Raw genomic sequence first — 14,291 nt, 5'->3', positions numbered from 1 at the left:
AACAATAAACTGAAATATAACAAATCAAATAAAATAAGACACCCCCAAAAAAGTTCTCCCAAGCGTGCAGTCGCGCAATGTTTCGACCAGGTACGGTCTTCCTCAGGCACAAAGCATGCAAAATTAAAATAAATGAGTGATCAATTACTTACAGGTGTTGTGCCAAGGTTCTTACCCCCAATAGAAAGTGTATCCCCTGTTCGCGGGATGGGACTCCACGCTTAACAATGACAAGTACTATCATGCAGCTTGTTGTATGGATGTAGTGACTGTTACCGGTTTCCTGTGCTGTTTATTTTTCAGTGTACATAATTAATATATTATTATAAACAAGTCCATCATTTGAAATGCTTAGTTTTTCCAACTTTCGTCCTTTATCACACTGTGTGGCGCCATAAGAAACTGATCTGACAAAGAATCAGTAGTCTTCATAAGTATCTCTCTTCACACCATGCTCATACGTTGAGTTTTGATTGCTCTTTGGGATCATTTTTCTTATATTAGCCTTCTACTGTTATTTACGATCACCCGGAAGATCTATCCACACTTTCAAATTAAAGCACGTATCCATTCAAACAGGAACTTCAAAACTTTTTTTTTTGAGAGAAAGTCCAGCCCAATGATAATAATAATAAAGATAATGACAAGAATATCATCACTGATCCATTTAGTACATTGCTTGCTCTATTTAGAGACCATATTTAGCCTGCAAAAATCTGTATCCCCCCCTGAAAATGGTCAAATCATGAACTGCCATCATGGAATTTATTTTGTGATCATTTCTGTTCAAGACTGATGATATTGGAGAGTTTCAAAGGCCTAGCTCACTTCTTCCCTAAGTTACAGGGGGGTACAAATGATTTCAGGGGATACACTTTCTAAGTACCTTGGCACAAGGCCTGTACAAATCGACTTCTCACAAACGAGCTTCTTTCTCATCAGAGAGCAGAGCAGAAAGTACAGGCTACACCTTCGGCAAAAGTGAACAACAGACAACATGGGCACGCACGTACCTGTGCATGACAGGCAGACAGACAAGAGGAGAAGGGACGTTTTATTTTTATTTTTATCTTTTAAACAACTTCATCCTCTTCAACGCAAGTGTAATAGAGTCCAGCTTTCCTCCCTTACTATTTTCTTCAGCACAATTCCCCCCCCCCCCCCCCCCCCCCCCCCCCCCCCCCCCCCCCCCCCCCAATCTTCAGGGTGGGCCCCCCACGCAGCAGTGGGCCCGGGGCAGCCGCCCCCTCCGCCCCCCAACCTGCTCCGCTATTGCTTGATAGTTTTCTATTGTTGGACTGATATTTAAAATTCAGCTTTGCTTTGGAGAGACGTCACAGGTTGAACAGGCTCAAAACATCCTCCTTATTACATCTTAAATCACAGCTGCTATTCTGTGGAAAGCCTCCTTTTCTTAGGTTGGCTAGGTTTTCTTGGGTGATTAAGAGTAAAAACCAACACATTTAGACCTCAAAACAGAAAAAAAATCACCAGAAGACACGCTGATAGAACATCCATATCTAGGGCATAAAACAGCCATCAGTTGTATTTTCTCACGTTTTTTTTTTACTGGTAATAAATGTGGATCTTTTAGATGTGTGAACAGGATCACACAGTTTTCTAATCCTCCCCTGCACCTGTGTGAAGAACACCTTCTGAAATGAAGAGGAATTCATTGTGCAGTCACCCTGTAATTACCACCTGTTCAGCAAACTGTGCAAAGAGGAAACTGTGGCCTGATGTCGGAGCTGCTGGAAGAAAATAAGAGTTGGATGAGCAGAAAGTGAGCTGGGGACCGTGTGATGACTTTTATTGAGGTTTATCTGTCGTCAGGTGTAGATCCGAAGCATCTTCCAAGACACGTAACCGAGCCCAGCCTGACTGAATCTGCATAGAACCACTTTTAAAGCTGTTAGAAGTCAAATTCACAAATTATTCTCATAGCTCACAGTTTCAAGTGGAAAAAAAATGTCTGTAAATGGGATTCATTTATCTTCATTGTAAAAGGTTTCGTGAACGGTGAACACGTCTCTTATCAGTATTTATTACTCATCTGCAAGGGGACCCCTCAAGGTTACAGCGACATGCGATGCTAAATGTAATTTACAGCAGTTTCTGGGCAGTAAGTCATACTTACTGGACTACAGGTTTATGTGCGCATGCTGAAATGAGTAATCTTATTCATTTTTCCAAGTTAAATGCATCAATCTTGTACAGGTGGAGCTGCTCAGGCGTCATGATAAACACCATAAAGAAGAGGAGTGGAGCTCAGCAGGTTCAGCCTCGCTGTCCCATTCACAGAGTTTCTCATCCAGGTCCGACTGAGAGAACGTTTCATTTGTTTCTGGCTGCTCAAAAGAATAGAACTGGCTGCGATAACGGTCACAAAAAAAGAGCTCTATTTATCTTCTTGTAGGAAGCTCAATTAAAGGATTTACATTCCATAACTCAATCCCCCCCCCAATAACATCCTACTGGAAGCAGCTGTGTGTGAAGCCTGTAATACATTCATCTGTTTAGTGCATGCACATTTCCTCCCAGCAAATGATGTGTTTAGTCAACATAACGGTGTATTTTTTGGTTGCCATTTCTTTACATTGCTAGTTTGGAAAATATAATGTTGGCCAAACACAGTCTGCTTGATTAAAGGCTTAAATACCATAATTTCCCTTCAGTTGTGTCGGCCGTCTTCTAAATGTGCTTCCACAGTTAGGTTCAAAGCTAGAATTTGGCTCATAAGCACTTCTGAAGCTCATAAATAACATGAAATTAGTCTAAGAGGTGAATTTATCTGTGTCGGGCCGGATTTTGTTGGACGTAAAGCACTGTTTCTTCCTCCTCCTTTCCTTGAAGGCTTTTAGATATGAAACAAAAAGGTATAATTATTAAAACTGCTGCACAGCAAAAACTACAGCGTGAAGGTTTGACACGCCGCAGACGTTCTGCTGCCTTGTGAGGCTGGTAATTAACTTCAATTATGTAAAAACCTTTTCCCCAACACTATACTGGATGCTTAAAGGGGGGGGGGGGGGGGGGGGGGGGGGGGGGGGGGGGGGGGGGGCATCAAACTTATTTATTTTTTTTACATTTTTTTTTTAACATACAGGCCAAGTAGATCTCCAGAGGTTTTGGACCAATCAAATGAAGGCACAAGAGCCTTTGTTTTACTGCAAAACTTTTTTTTTTTTAACCACAAAACATTCTTAAAAGAAAGTTGATTTTATCAATTTTAATCCCACCCCGGTCTCCGAGCAGTGATACCTTCCAATCACGACACAACGCAAGGCAATTTGAAATTGTTTTTACTTAAAAAAGATCAAAATAAAGATTTACAATTGAAACCAAAGTCAGACGCCATGTTACACTTCAGCTCTAAAGACGGATGGCAGAACAAGAAGGCGTGGCCTGGACCGTCTCCGCTGGCTCCTCGCCGTCCAGCCACAGCACGTGTAAAAGGAGTGGACCAGATGAGAACGGGGGGGAATAATAATAAAACCATTTGCTGAAGACGTAGCGTCTGGCATCCTATTGCAGATTGTCCTTCCATTTTCCCCAAAGAGATGAGGACACTTCAAGTCGGAGAGACCGGAGCGAAAACATGTCTGCTACAGGGGGTGGGGGGGGGGAGTCCAGCCTCTCCGGAGGATCCACAGTGATTCCATACAGGAAGGGCGCTCTAGTCTTTACTCAACATACACACTTCGTCAGCCGGGGTTCATACTGGAAATATTATAGACACTTTAAATAACACATAGTGAGAGAAATGTTATTGTTCAATTTTGCGTCGTTTCTCGACTCGTGCCTCCACACACAAAATGGTCTAAAAGATCTACCCAGATAGCACTCGACTGTCGACATTTAAAACCAGGAGACAGACAATTCCTTTCTTTCGGGTATTTTTTTTTTTTGTTTTTTGTTTTTAAATTCCTCGGTACAAAAAATAGATCAAAGAATGAAAAAAATAGTTATATTCTGACTGCAGAAACTGGATTTATTTATTAATAAAGCTCTACTCGGCGAGCAACTCTGTGGGTCTACGTCTGCACAGTGCGGGTTGTGGTTTAAGGATTGGGGGTGGAGCTAGTTAACATTCATTGTTGAATATATTTAATAATTTGTAATGTAACAGGTATCTGAATATCTGGGCAGTTGATACCCTTTCACATTAAGAGATTGAATGTTGCTATATAGTACAGTTAAGAAGTATTCAACACAAATTGTAACACCGCCGTCCGCTCGCCTCCTCCTTTAATGGCATCGTCTTTTTTTTTTTTCATTATTGCGATGAATAAAATATTTAAAGATGATTTACAAAAAAAAGAAGTGTCTGTTCACTACAATATCTGCTATGTACATCTGTTTAAAAAGCAAGCATGTTACACCGTCGTCCCTATGTACAGCTAAAGAGTTCACTTTCTTTTCCACGGAATATACATATTTACTTATTTTCACAGTTTTCTATGTTTGCTCATATATTCAGTATCAATAGATCTGGTTTTTATTTTCATGAATACAAATATTTTCCACCACGTCGTCGCGCCCGCCGCTCCTTGATATCTAAGTGAGATTGTTGTCGTCTCTTGAACGCCGCCTCATGTCTCCGCAGCGGAGACTGTTCAGTTTTGAAAACAATCTTGATTGTGGTTCAAGTCTTTTTTTTTTCTCTCCCTTTTTTTTTTTTTTTTTTTTTGGGCCCAATTCACAGCACTCAGAAAAAAAAAAAAAAAAAAAGCACAGTTTCAAGTTTACAGTTTTCTGGTCGTCAGTATCATATATCATGATATTACTGCTGCTCTTCCTCCTCGTCCGTTGGTCTCCCGTCACTCTGGAGCTGGAAAGGTTGAATACCTCCAGCCGGTTTGCAGTAGCATACACTTCTGTGTAGTCATACAGTAAAAAAAAAAAAAAAAAAAAAAAAAAATAGAAAAAAAAAAAGGAAAAAATTGAGGTTGTTCCGCCTCCAGTCGTCCACAGAAATCAGAGAGTTCGGAGTTCTCGGTTCTCGGTTCTCGGCTCCTCGGTTGGTCCAGTCGCGCCCGCTGAAGGAGACCTTCCAATCCCGCTGCGCTGCTGTTGGTTTCTGGTTGTGGGCCTGTGAGTGTATTTTTTTGTGTGTTATTGTCGTGGTTGTTATTGTTATTGAAATAAGGCACTTGAGAGGTTTTTGGTTTTCACGGGAGCTCAGAGGAGACCAGGGCAAGGCCGGAGCTCTGGCGGATGGGGGGCCCGGCGTGGACGGCTTTGGGGCAGTCGGGTGTCAGCACCCGTCCGTTCTCCCCAACGCTGCCTGTGATGGACAGTCGGGCCTTGTTCCTCATGGCTTCTGTAAATGTTAACTAAAGAGGACAACAAAGAGGTGGATTATGGTCCGAACAATAACAGACAAGAAGACAGAGTGGAATGTTGCAGATTGGAGTTTTAGAATTTGCTGGTATGTAATACTTGCACATGCCGCTGTGGTCTAAATGCTGTCTATTATTGAGTGTATCATGTTTTCATAGCTTAGACCAGTGCTCCTCTCAGCACTTTGTGCCTCACACTTTCTGCAGAAAGACTGATTTACCAAGATCCTGCACACAGCAGGTTAAACTGCAATCTCCTGCAAACAGACTGTGCTTTTACCTCACGTGCATGCAGTGCACTTCATTTTAGTATTTATTCCAGAGGAATAAAAAAATGCAAATACATTTTTGTCATTGCATTTGATCTTTGGTTGAAATTTAAAACAGACTAAACTCTGAAACACCTAAAATTGAATCGCTTTGGATGACATTTTTTGAGGGTTCCTGCTACTGCAATGTTCATTCAATACAATCTAATGGAATCAGTTGTCAAATATCAAGTTTCTACTCAAAGAGAAACTGAAAACATTGAGCAAAACTCCAATTTGCAAAAAGAAAAACCAAAAAAAACAGGTAGACAAGCTCCACAATACAGCACAGCTGAACATTTAAATATGTACACAGTGAAAGTCAGAAGAAAACACCTTTCATAGCCATTCAGAACAGTAGCCAGCCCCATACTACATGTAAATCCATTAGCGACAGAATTATTACACAGTGAGTGACAGTTGCAGGCAGTGGGACAGGGAAGCTGACTAAGCAACAGTCAAGCTAATGAAGAGTTTGCGCTGAAGTGCTGATGGGGGACACATAACCACGTTGGACAGATATGCACCGAGTGAAGAAAGGTATCGGAGAGTCTCGTGGTCAGAACCTGGGGGAAATATCCAGAGGAAACGGCTCACATCAATAAAGGCGGCTCGGCTCGGGGGACACCTCACTCGTGTTGACTCCAGCCCTACACTGTCCTGTACGGTGCTTAAACAAGGCTTTATTATATGGAGCTTCCTGTTTGCTTCAGGCTTGTTTCTGATTAAATCACTTGTGTGACTTTGATGGTCAATTGTAACTTGATCAGTAAATTCCCTGAGCCTACAGTGTGCATGTGTGTGTGTGATTGTTACTGTTCTTGCCACAAAGTGAGGACATTTTGGTTGAAACAAGGGTGTTTTGTCATTCAAACCTCTTTTTAAGGACTCATGGATTTAGAGTCATCCCACATGTGTTCATCTGGCACATTTTCCTTCTCTTATTCCTCATCACTGGCTAACCTCACTATCAAATTGACACCAGTCGATTTTTAACACAAACGAGGATAGTTGGTTATTCAATAAGAGAAATGGCATCCTGTTGGGCAGCTTACTGTTACTGCCTGCAAACACGGCTGTGCGCAATGGAAGGACAGCATCGGCAGAAGGTTTGTCAACGAAATGAAAACCCAATAGCGGTAAAAATGTTTCTGCATGTTCCAATAAGATACACGTAAAAAGATCAGCGAGATAGATAGATCGATAGAAATCATCTGTAGAGCACCTGGTAAATAATATAGGAGAAAAAGGTTATGAGAGTACAGTTCAGGTGGGTAAAAAAACGTCTTAACTATTTAAAAATTACTCACATACAAAACAAAGTTTTTCCACATCATCTGGAGGAATGGGATAAAGTTACCACTTACTGTTCAAGATACTGAAAAGGTGGTCCTCACTTTGTGGGTCTATGTAATTAAGTCCTCAATATGTAGTTAGTATGGAAGTGTGTGTGAGTGTGTGTGTAACCCTTCTGAAGGCTTCTTCTGTGGAAAGACGACACTGGAGCTCCAAAGCCTTAAAGCGATAGTAAGATGATGAAATGCCCCTACAAGTGTAGTACAAGTAAGACGTTGGTCCTCATTTATCATGGCTTCACTTCCTCTGGAATGCAGTGAGCTGAGGGGAAATGCAGCCATGCGCTGACAGCAGCATTTAATTTCAAAGGAGAAAAACTAAGTTAATTAGATTCAAAGGGTTCTCTATTTCAGTTCAGCTGATCGTATCGGGACAAACTTGCATATCTACGCTTTGATTTTGAGGAGAGTGATAAATCACGCCATTTATCTTGTGCTTTTAACATTTAGTAAAAATAAAAGTATGTTCGATTTTGGCTGAAAACTGGGTTAGATCCTAGACTCCCCGCCCCCCCCGATAAATGAAGGCCAACGTCTGCAGCCACACAAGCTGCGAAGCAGTCCAGGCGGCGTCACGTCTGAGGATGACTCATCGCTCGGTGTCACATCGATAAAAAGCTTGAACGCAGACCAGGACGTCACAGGACCACAGAAACGTGAGCGGAGAGGACAGAGGAAGTGGGAAGCGTTTTGCCACTGGTCACGACAGTCACTCAGCATGGCGAAGCTAGGCACGGGGACACACGGCAGGTTTCACTTACAGTATCAGTGCAGGGACCTAGCGAGAGAGGGGTCATGGACTCGGGTGGACCCTCTACGAAAACCCCCATCTACATTTTATCAGCTTCCCCATCGCTGCCGTACGCATTGAACACCTCACTGAACTCTGCTAAGTTGTGGATGCCGGGGCTGGGCCTTGGACTTTGGCTCTGGCTCTGGCTAGGCTCTGGGCTATGGCGGGGGCTGCTGTCTGTCTGGCAGGGGTAGCAGTGGTGGCGAGCATGGCGGTAATGGGGGTGTTGGGACGGGGATTGGGACTGGGCTTCCACCTTCATTCTCTTGGCCTCGTTGCGTGATTTGTAGCAGAATTCGATGAGGGCCACCAGCATGGCCAGGCCCAGGCCCCCGACGAGGATGTAGAAGACCCCCGCCACATTGCTCAGGCTGAGGGCCTGGGACGACTTGTCCTATGAGCCAATCGGGAACAAAGCCAAAAGTTAGCGCTCGTCTTAGCGGAGGTGGCAGCAAGTTCATACACAGTCACCCAACATTTACACATCAGTAACACATGGTAATCATCAAAAGTCTCACATCAACTTTAACTAGGACACACACACACACACACACACACACACACACACACACACACACACACACATGCGCACACACATGCGCACACACAAACTCTCACAGCACTGGAAGAACAGTCTTCACTACCCTGCCTAGAATCTACACACAAGTCATGTTGCACGCTTCAACACTGTAACCCAGATTACGATGTATCAGTTAATAAATTACAAAAAGTATATTTTCTCACTTACTCCAGTGTTTGTTTTTTTTTTGTTTTTTTTTTAACATAGAAATGTTAAAATGGGAGGAAATTTAGGCCTTTTTTTTGAAAAAGCCTGTTTATTTCCTATATAAATGTATGTCTGTGCTTTTATGTTTGCATATTTGTACTATATCCATGAATATTCTGCTTTATTTTTATGTATGTTATTTGATATTTACTTTGTGTGACTGCTCTTTTCCCTTATTTTATATTATTACTGATCCTGATAAAAGTAGAATTTCCCCATTAAGAGCATCATGTGTTGTTATAAGTCTGTCATTTTTTTTGTCAACAGTTTTTTAAAGATTTACAATTCTTGCTCAGAAATGCTTTCTTTTAGTCTTAATTATAACAATTGGAACATCATGGTAGCCAGCAAATCTGCTCTCTAACTGCTAATTTGAAGAACTTCTTGAATTGTTGTGTAAATTTGAGTCTGAATTATGATAGAGAATAACATGAACAAATATAAAATGATTTCAAACCAATGAAACCAATGAAGGCTGCATTGTTGACCAACCTGGAGACCGCCGTTTTCCAGCATTTGAATGAATGAATGAGTTATGGCTACAATTCAGCAAATAGAAAAGTCATCAAATACTGTTCAAAGTACCTAGAAGAGGCTGTGTTGTACCTGGCACTATATAAATAAAGCTGAATTGAACTGGCTTATTTATGGCCATTCCATAAACTCTTTGAATAATGTAGAAGTTCTTCAACTCATAAAACAACAACCTAAAACCACAAAACCAACAACAAAAGAAACGAAAAACAAAATGTCGAAAGAACTGAACACAAGAATAATAATAATATTATCAGTTTGAACTGTAACTTTCTAATTATTTTGCATTTTACAGCTATTTTGAAAGTTAACAGTGAATTATCAAATTTAATGGCATCACTGACAGAGTTCCACAGTTCACTGTGAAGAACTGCTTCAGACAAAAGCTGAAAGCTGCCTGTTATTTAATCTACTGGGAGATGTCATGGGAAATTGTTATATTTGTGGCTTTCTTTTGAACTCTTTGTTGCTCTTTCACCATCAACACACAAGCTCCCTGAGGAACGTGCCTCCACACCATAAAGCAGCACAGGCTGGAAGATGTGAGGAAATGCAAAGGTTATTGTATGATTAATTGTATTAATGTATAATTTAGATTCTGAAGTAGTTTTGGTATTCTATGGCATCTATCATTATAATCTACGTAGCAGACCTCAGCAACGGTAACTCAAAATATTTATTTATTTATTTTTTTTTTTTTTTTTGAGAGGTACACTTCATGCCGTCATGTGATAATTTGGCCAAGATGAGAGAGACAGAGTGTGAAGTTTGATGCAAACAACAGCAATAAGCTCATCCTGTCTCACCGAGCTGTGAGTCACAGCCGCTGCGGCAGCTGATGACCCTGATGATGAACAGACCCGATCGTCTGGCCAAACTATGACAAGTTACTTCCTGTTGTTTTGCTGCACCTGTCCCCTTCAAATCCTGCTGCAGCACTGTTTGTTCCCGAGAATGGATGCTTGCTGTTCCCCCAGCAAGATGTCACCTGAGGTAAGTGAGAAAATATATCTTCTTTTTCTCATTTGGATTACCAAGTCCCTTTCATTTCCCTCCATGTAACAGCAGACAGTCTGGTTTTCTAACTGCTGACATTCACCTATTAACCAGCTTTAATGCAACTGTATGCAGCTGATCTCATTGGGCGTGGACTATTGCTACTACCTGGCATTTTCCTCCTGATAAATCACCTACGTACATCCTTAAGGCGCATTCAACTTATTACTTGGACACAAATGGCTGCCTGTCACGCCTAAGTGTCGTTTGCAGACGATAGCGCTGTGTGTTGTCCTGCGCTGCAAGGACCCGATTAACATGTAGAAGGTGCATGCCGCTTTAGCTAAAAATGTGGCCGCTCTCCATGCTCTGGTGCATCAAAAACCTGAATAGATAAGACAGTTCTGACGTCCTATGTGATGTCCAAACATGCCCGGGGTCCGTCTTATGTGACAACCAGCGTGTAATTATGTGTCTTCATTAGCAGTTGCAACACATAGCTTAGCTGCTGCAAAAACGCTTGTGCCATGCCTTGTGTCTGTCATGCTGTACTCCTCAGGCTACTCTACCTGCATGTCTGCCACTTGTGTGTGTGTGTGTGTGTGTGTGTGTGTGTGAGTGAGTGTTGTGTGTGTCTTATCAGCCAGCCTGCCGCAATAACAGAACAGAACTGCCAGCGCTCATAAAAGTGTGCATAGAGACAAAAAAGAGGAGGGGAGGCTCCCAGGCTGGTGGAGACTGACCTTACTTCCCGAGTCCTTGGGTCCACACTCCCCTTTATCGTACCACCATTTGTTTTTCAGTTTGTCTAAGACTCCTGCTTCACTCAGTTTCAATACGGCAAGGTTTACGGGCGTTCTTCAAATCATGGGGGACGGGGAGGGTGGGGTGGGGAAAATAACATAAATAACATCATAGTACATGTTATTTTATGTTATTCAATCAGAAGAAGCCCAAAAGAGAGCAGCTCAGTACTCTTCACAAAGTGACGCAGCCGTGAAGGGGCCCCACTTGTGCTACATGTCTCTTTGCTCATCGATTGGCTGCTTTGGAGGTTACTTGGTGGGTATTCTGGGGGAGGGGGAAGAGCTAACAGACATATAAGTGTGGGACCCCGGCTGCATCGCTTTTTTCGGAACGGGCGCATACTGCCGGGACCTTTCTGACATCAAGCATGGAGGCCAGTACTGTGGACCCAGAACTATTGGCTCAGAGCATGTACTTAATGCTCACTGGTGCACTAAGAACACCCAAAATGGGCTTTCTGTCTCACGCCGAAGTAGTAACTTTGATTAGTGTGCTAATGACTACACTTTCATTTTCTCAAATCCGTCCTAGTGTTACCTTTTAAATCAACCAGTCGAGCGAATATTTCTGCCTCAATAGTACTCGGCCCGCTCCGGATTGCAGATTCGCAGTTCGCAAATCACCGGCCAAACTCCCCGGATCGACCCGGCAGATGCTCCTGTTGCCAACAACACATTTCTCTTTTACCCGCATCAAAGTCACATGGGCATAGCGACATAGCGGCTAACCTTCTCGCCACCGCCTCCGCTGCCACACTCTCCTTTGTCGTACCACCACTTGTTTTTCAATTTGTCCAACAGGCCTTGCTCATTGAGTTTTAACACTGCCAGGTTAACTGCACTTCTTGAAAACGATAAAACATATTTGGTGAGAGGGGTGAGTATGCCATCCAATTTGGGAGGGAAGGAAGAGAGGGGAGGAGGGAGAGGGGAGGGAGGAGTAGCAGTAAGAGAGGTACAAGGGGGTCAAAGTGCATCAATCCCATTTCAGAACCCAAACACACACTGGATGCAAATCTCTCTTTCAGTGTCGTCGTGGAATATTAGTAGAAATCCTGATGTTACCATCTGTGTTTTCATCAGTAGTGTTATGAAGTTAAAATTGTTCTAACAATGTATTTTGTCCAAATGAAAAGCGTTAATTTTGTCAGTGAATATGCATTGTGCCAGAAATCAACACCATTCAATGGTTAGTAAAGGGTCAAAGGGCACCATTAAAAAAATAAGGGAACAACAGTGTTGCAAAATAAATTTTAGATATTGTGAAAGGGTTGAAAACAAAAATATGCACTGATTTTGCCACGTAAATTATGCTGATTTCAAGTGACCTTGAAAAGAGAAAGTCTGAAACATTTTCTTAGTGAGCGTGGGGCAATACGTCTGTTATAATTACTATTCTTATCACGATGAAAACAGATTATTCCAAGTGAAACAGGCACAAGATTGTTGAATTAAAACAGAATTTTGGCACAAATGTTGGCAAAAGTTACTTTTGTCCAAAATAGATTAATACATGTCAGAGTACAACTAATGATATAGATTTAAAAAAAAAAAAAAATATATATATATATATATATATATATATATATATCAAAGAGAGTACACTTTTTTTACAATATGGAAAATGATAAATAATAGTGTAATCGCTGGCACAAAATAGTCTCATTTAACACATTTAATCCCGGCTCAAACAAACAAGCTTCGGTCCCAAATTTTCTTGATGGTGCAGCTCTTTGAGAGGCAGACACCTCCGAAAGATGTGGACACGTTTTACACATGTACACATGCTGTATGTATGTCAGCCGATTCGAAGCCCACAGGATTTCTGAGCATTAAGCTCTACTGGAAAATCATGACTGACTTGCATAAAAACGTTTCTGAAAAGCTTTTTGTTTTATAAAAAAAAAAAAAAACACCAGAATTTCAGCGTCTTCAGAGAGCCGCTGCAGTAATTTCTGATGACGGTATAACACGTGCCAGAGAGAGAGAGATTTGTTTCAGTGTGCGTTTTGATCCTTTTAATAAATCTGTATCATTATAAAAAAAATAAATAAATCAAGAAAAAACAGTCAGTAATGAGCATGGATCATAGACACAAAGCAAGACAAGCAGTATTTCCCTCTCAGCGGATGGATTTTGATCGTGGAGCCATTTGTATGCAGCAGTCCTGAACCACAGTGCTGCCAGATCTCCATGGTGCTGGTGTGTTTCCTCGCTGATATCCGGACAAGTGACTGACAGAAGAAGATAATCCTCTGAAACAAGAAGAAGTGGCCGACTGGAGAGGACTACCGTGATCTGTCAGGGACTCTTCCTGGTCAAAGCGGTGGCTGAAAACGTTCACCAGCAGAGCTTCTCTCCGCTCAGCTTCAGGCTTCACGTGCAGAGGAATTTACAGAAGATGTTTCCCAGCATATTATTGTTTAATAAATAATTGTTTTTAAAAAAATCTCGGTTTTCCTGTTTTCATGACACTTTTGAACTTGACCACTCTTCATTCGTTCTACAATATCAATACAGTAAAATATACCGATGGAATATATTTCAAGACTTTTTTATTAACTTGAGTTCAGCATGAAATAAGCTCATCATACTGTTCATCATGAATTTTGAAATAATTTGTTTGAAAGGGAAATTCTATCTGACCAAAAATGTAAATAATACAACATTTCTGGTATCAATATACTGTATGTATCATTTTAAATTGGACACAATTCAAAGATTTCCTGAAAAGCGTTGCAAGGTCTTTTTGCCGATAATGTTGATAAAATTACCCATTATGTGACTGAGCGGATTAATTTGACGTACATACTAGGATTACTTTTACAGTATTTCAAGTGTGAAGACGCATTGCCTCATAGTTTATTCTTGAATGCTTCAGTCAGGAGACTGACTGAATTAACCCCAATATCAGGACTTTTGTGGTATTTTATAAGTGCAAAACAGAAATGTTGGGAATTCCAATGGTTTACTCAATTTGTACAAATCCAACAAAAAAGAGGAGCTGTATATTCTGTTACTGTCATCAATTTAGCATATTAAACTGGAAGAAATATTCCCAGTTGGCCGTGAATTCTTCAACTCCTGCACTCACTAAAATCAACTGAAGGTACCTGAAAAGTAAGTCATCTAGTGGCATGTGTAACTTGCAAAATGGTTTACATTACAAAAAGTAATTTAAAGTGCAATTGTGAACCTGCAACACACGTACACACGTGTGCCTGTACACTTTTGCCTTTAGTGTGTTCGTCCATTTCTCTGAGGGAGACCTTGCTGCCGGGCTTTGATCGATGAGTGTGTGGATTGAGAGTGCAACTCCCCGCTGTAATGACACCGTATTCAGTGGCAGGTCTGTAAATTCCACTATGTG

At 41.5% G+C, this 14,291-nt stretch overlaps 1 protein-coding gene across 6 annotated transcripts in view; it reads right to left on the bottom strand.

Moving 5' to 3' along the window:
* Window positions 1–5,121: 5,121 nt before the first annotated feature.
* gria4b (glutamate receptor, ionotropic, AMPA 4b) overlaps window positions 5,122–14,291 on the bottom strand; it is a 124,491-nt gene continuing 115,321 nt past the window's right edge. The window contains exons 14-16 of one of the 6 annotated variants that reach the window (XM_030101693.1): window positions 10,859–10,973; window positions 8,055–8,192; window positions 5,122–5,336 (exon numbers count right to left, since the gene is read on the bottom strand). In XM_030101693.1, coding sequence (XP_029957553.1) covers window positions 5,172–5,336; window positions 8,055–8,192; window positions 10,859–10,973 — 418 coding nt within the window. In that variant the 3' untranslated portion in view covers window positions 5,122–5,171. Of the gene's footprint in view, window positions 5,337–7,344; window positions 8,193–10,858; window positions 10,974–11,650; window positions 11,766–14,291 lie in introns of those variants that run through there. The other 5 variants (XM_030101692.1, XR_003932340.1, XM_030101694.1 and 2 more) reach the window with 5 other exon arrangements.

The sequence above is a fragment of the Salarias fasciatus genome, chromosome 10, assembly GCF_902148845.1.
Source record: "Salarias fasciatus chromosome 10, fSalaFa1.1, whole genome shotgun sequence".
Classification (NCBI taxonomy): Eukaryota; Metazoa; Chordata; class Actinopteri; order Blenniiformes; family Blenniidae; genus Salarias; species Salarias fasciatus.
Note: the sequence above shows the minus strand (reverse complement) of the source record. Positions and strands in the feature narration are given on the sequence as shown.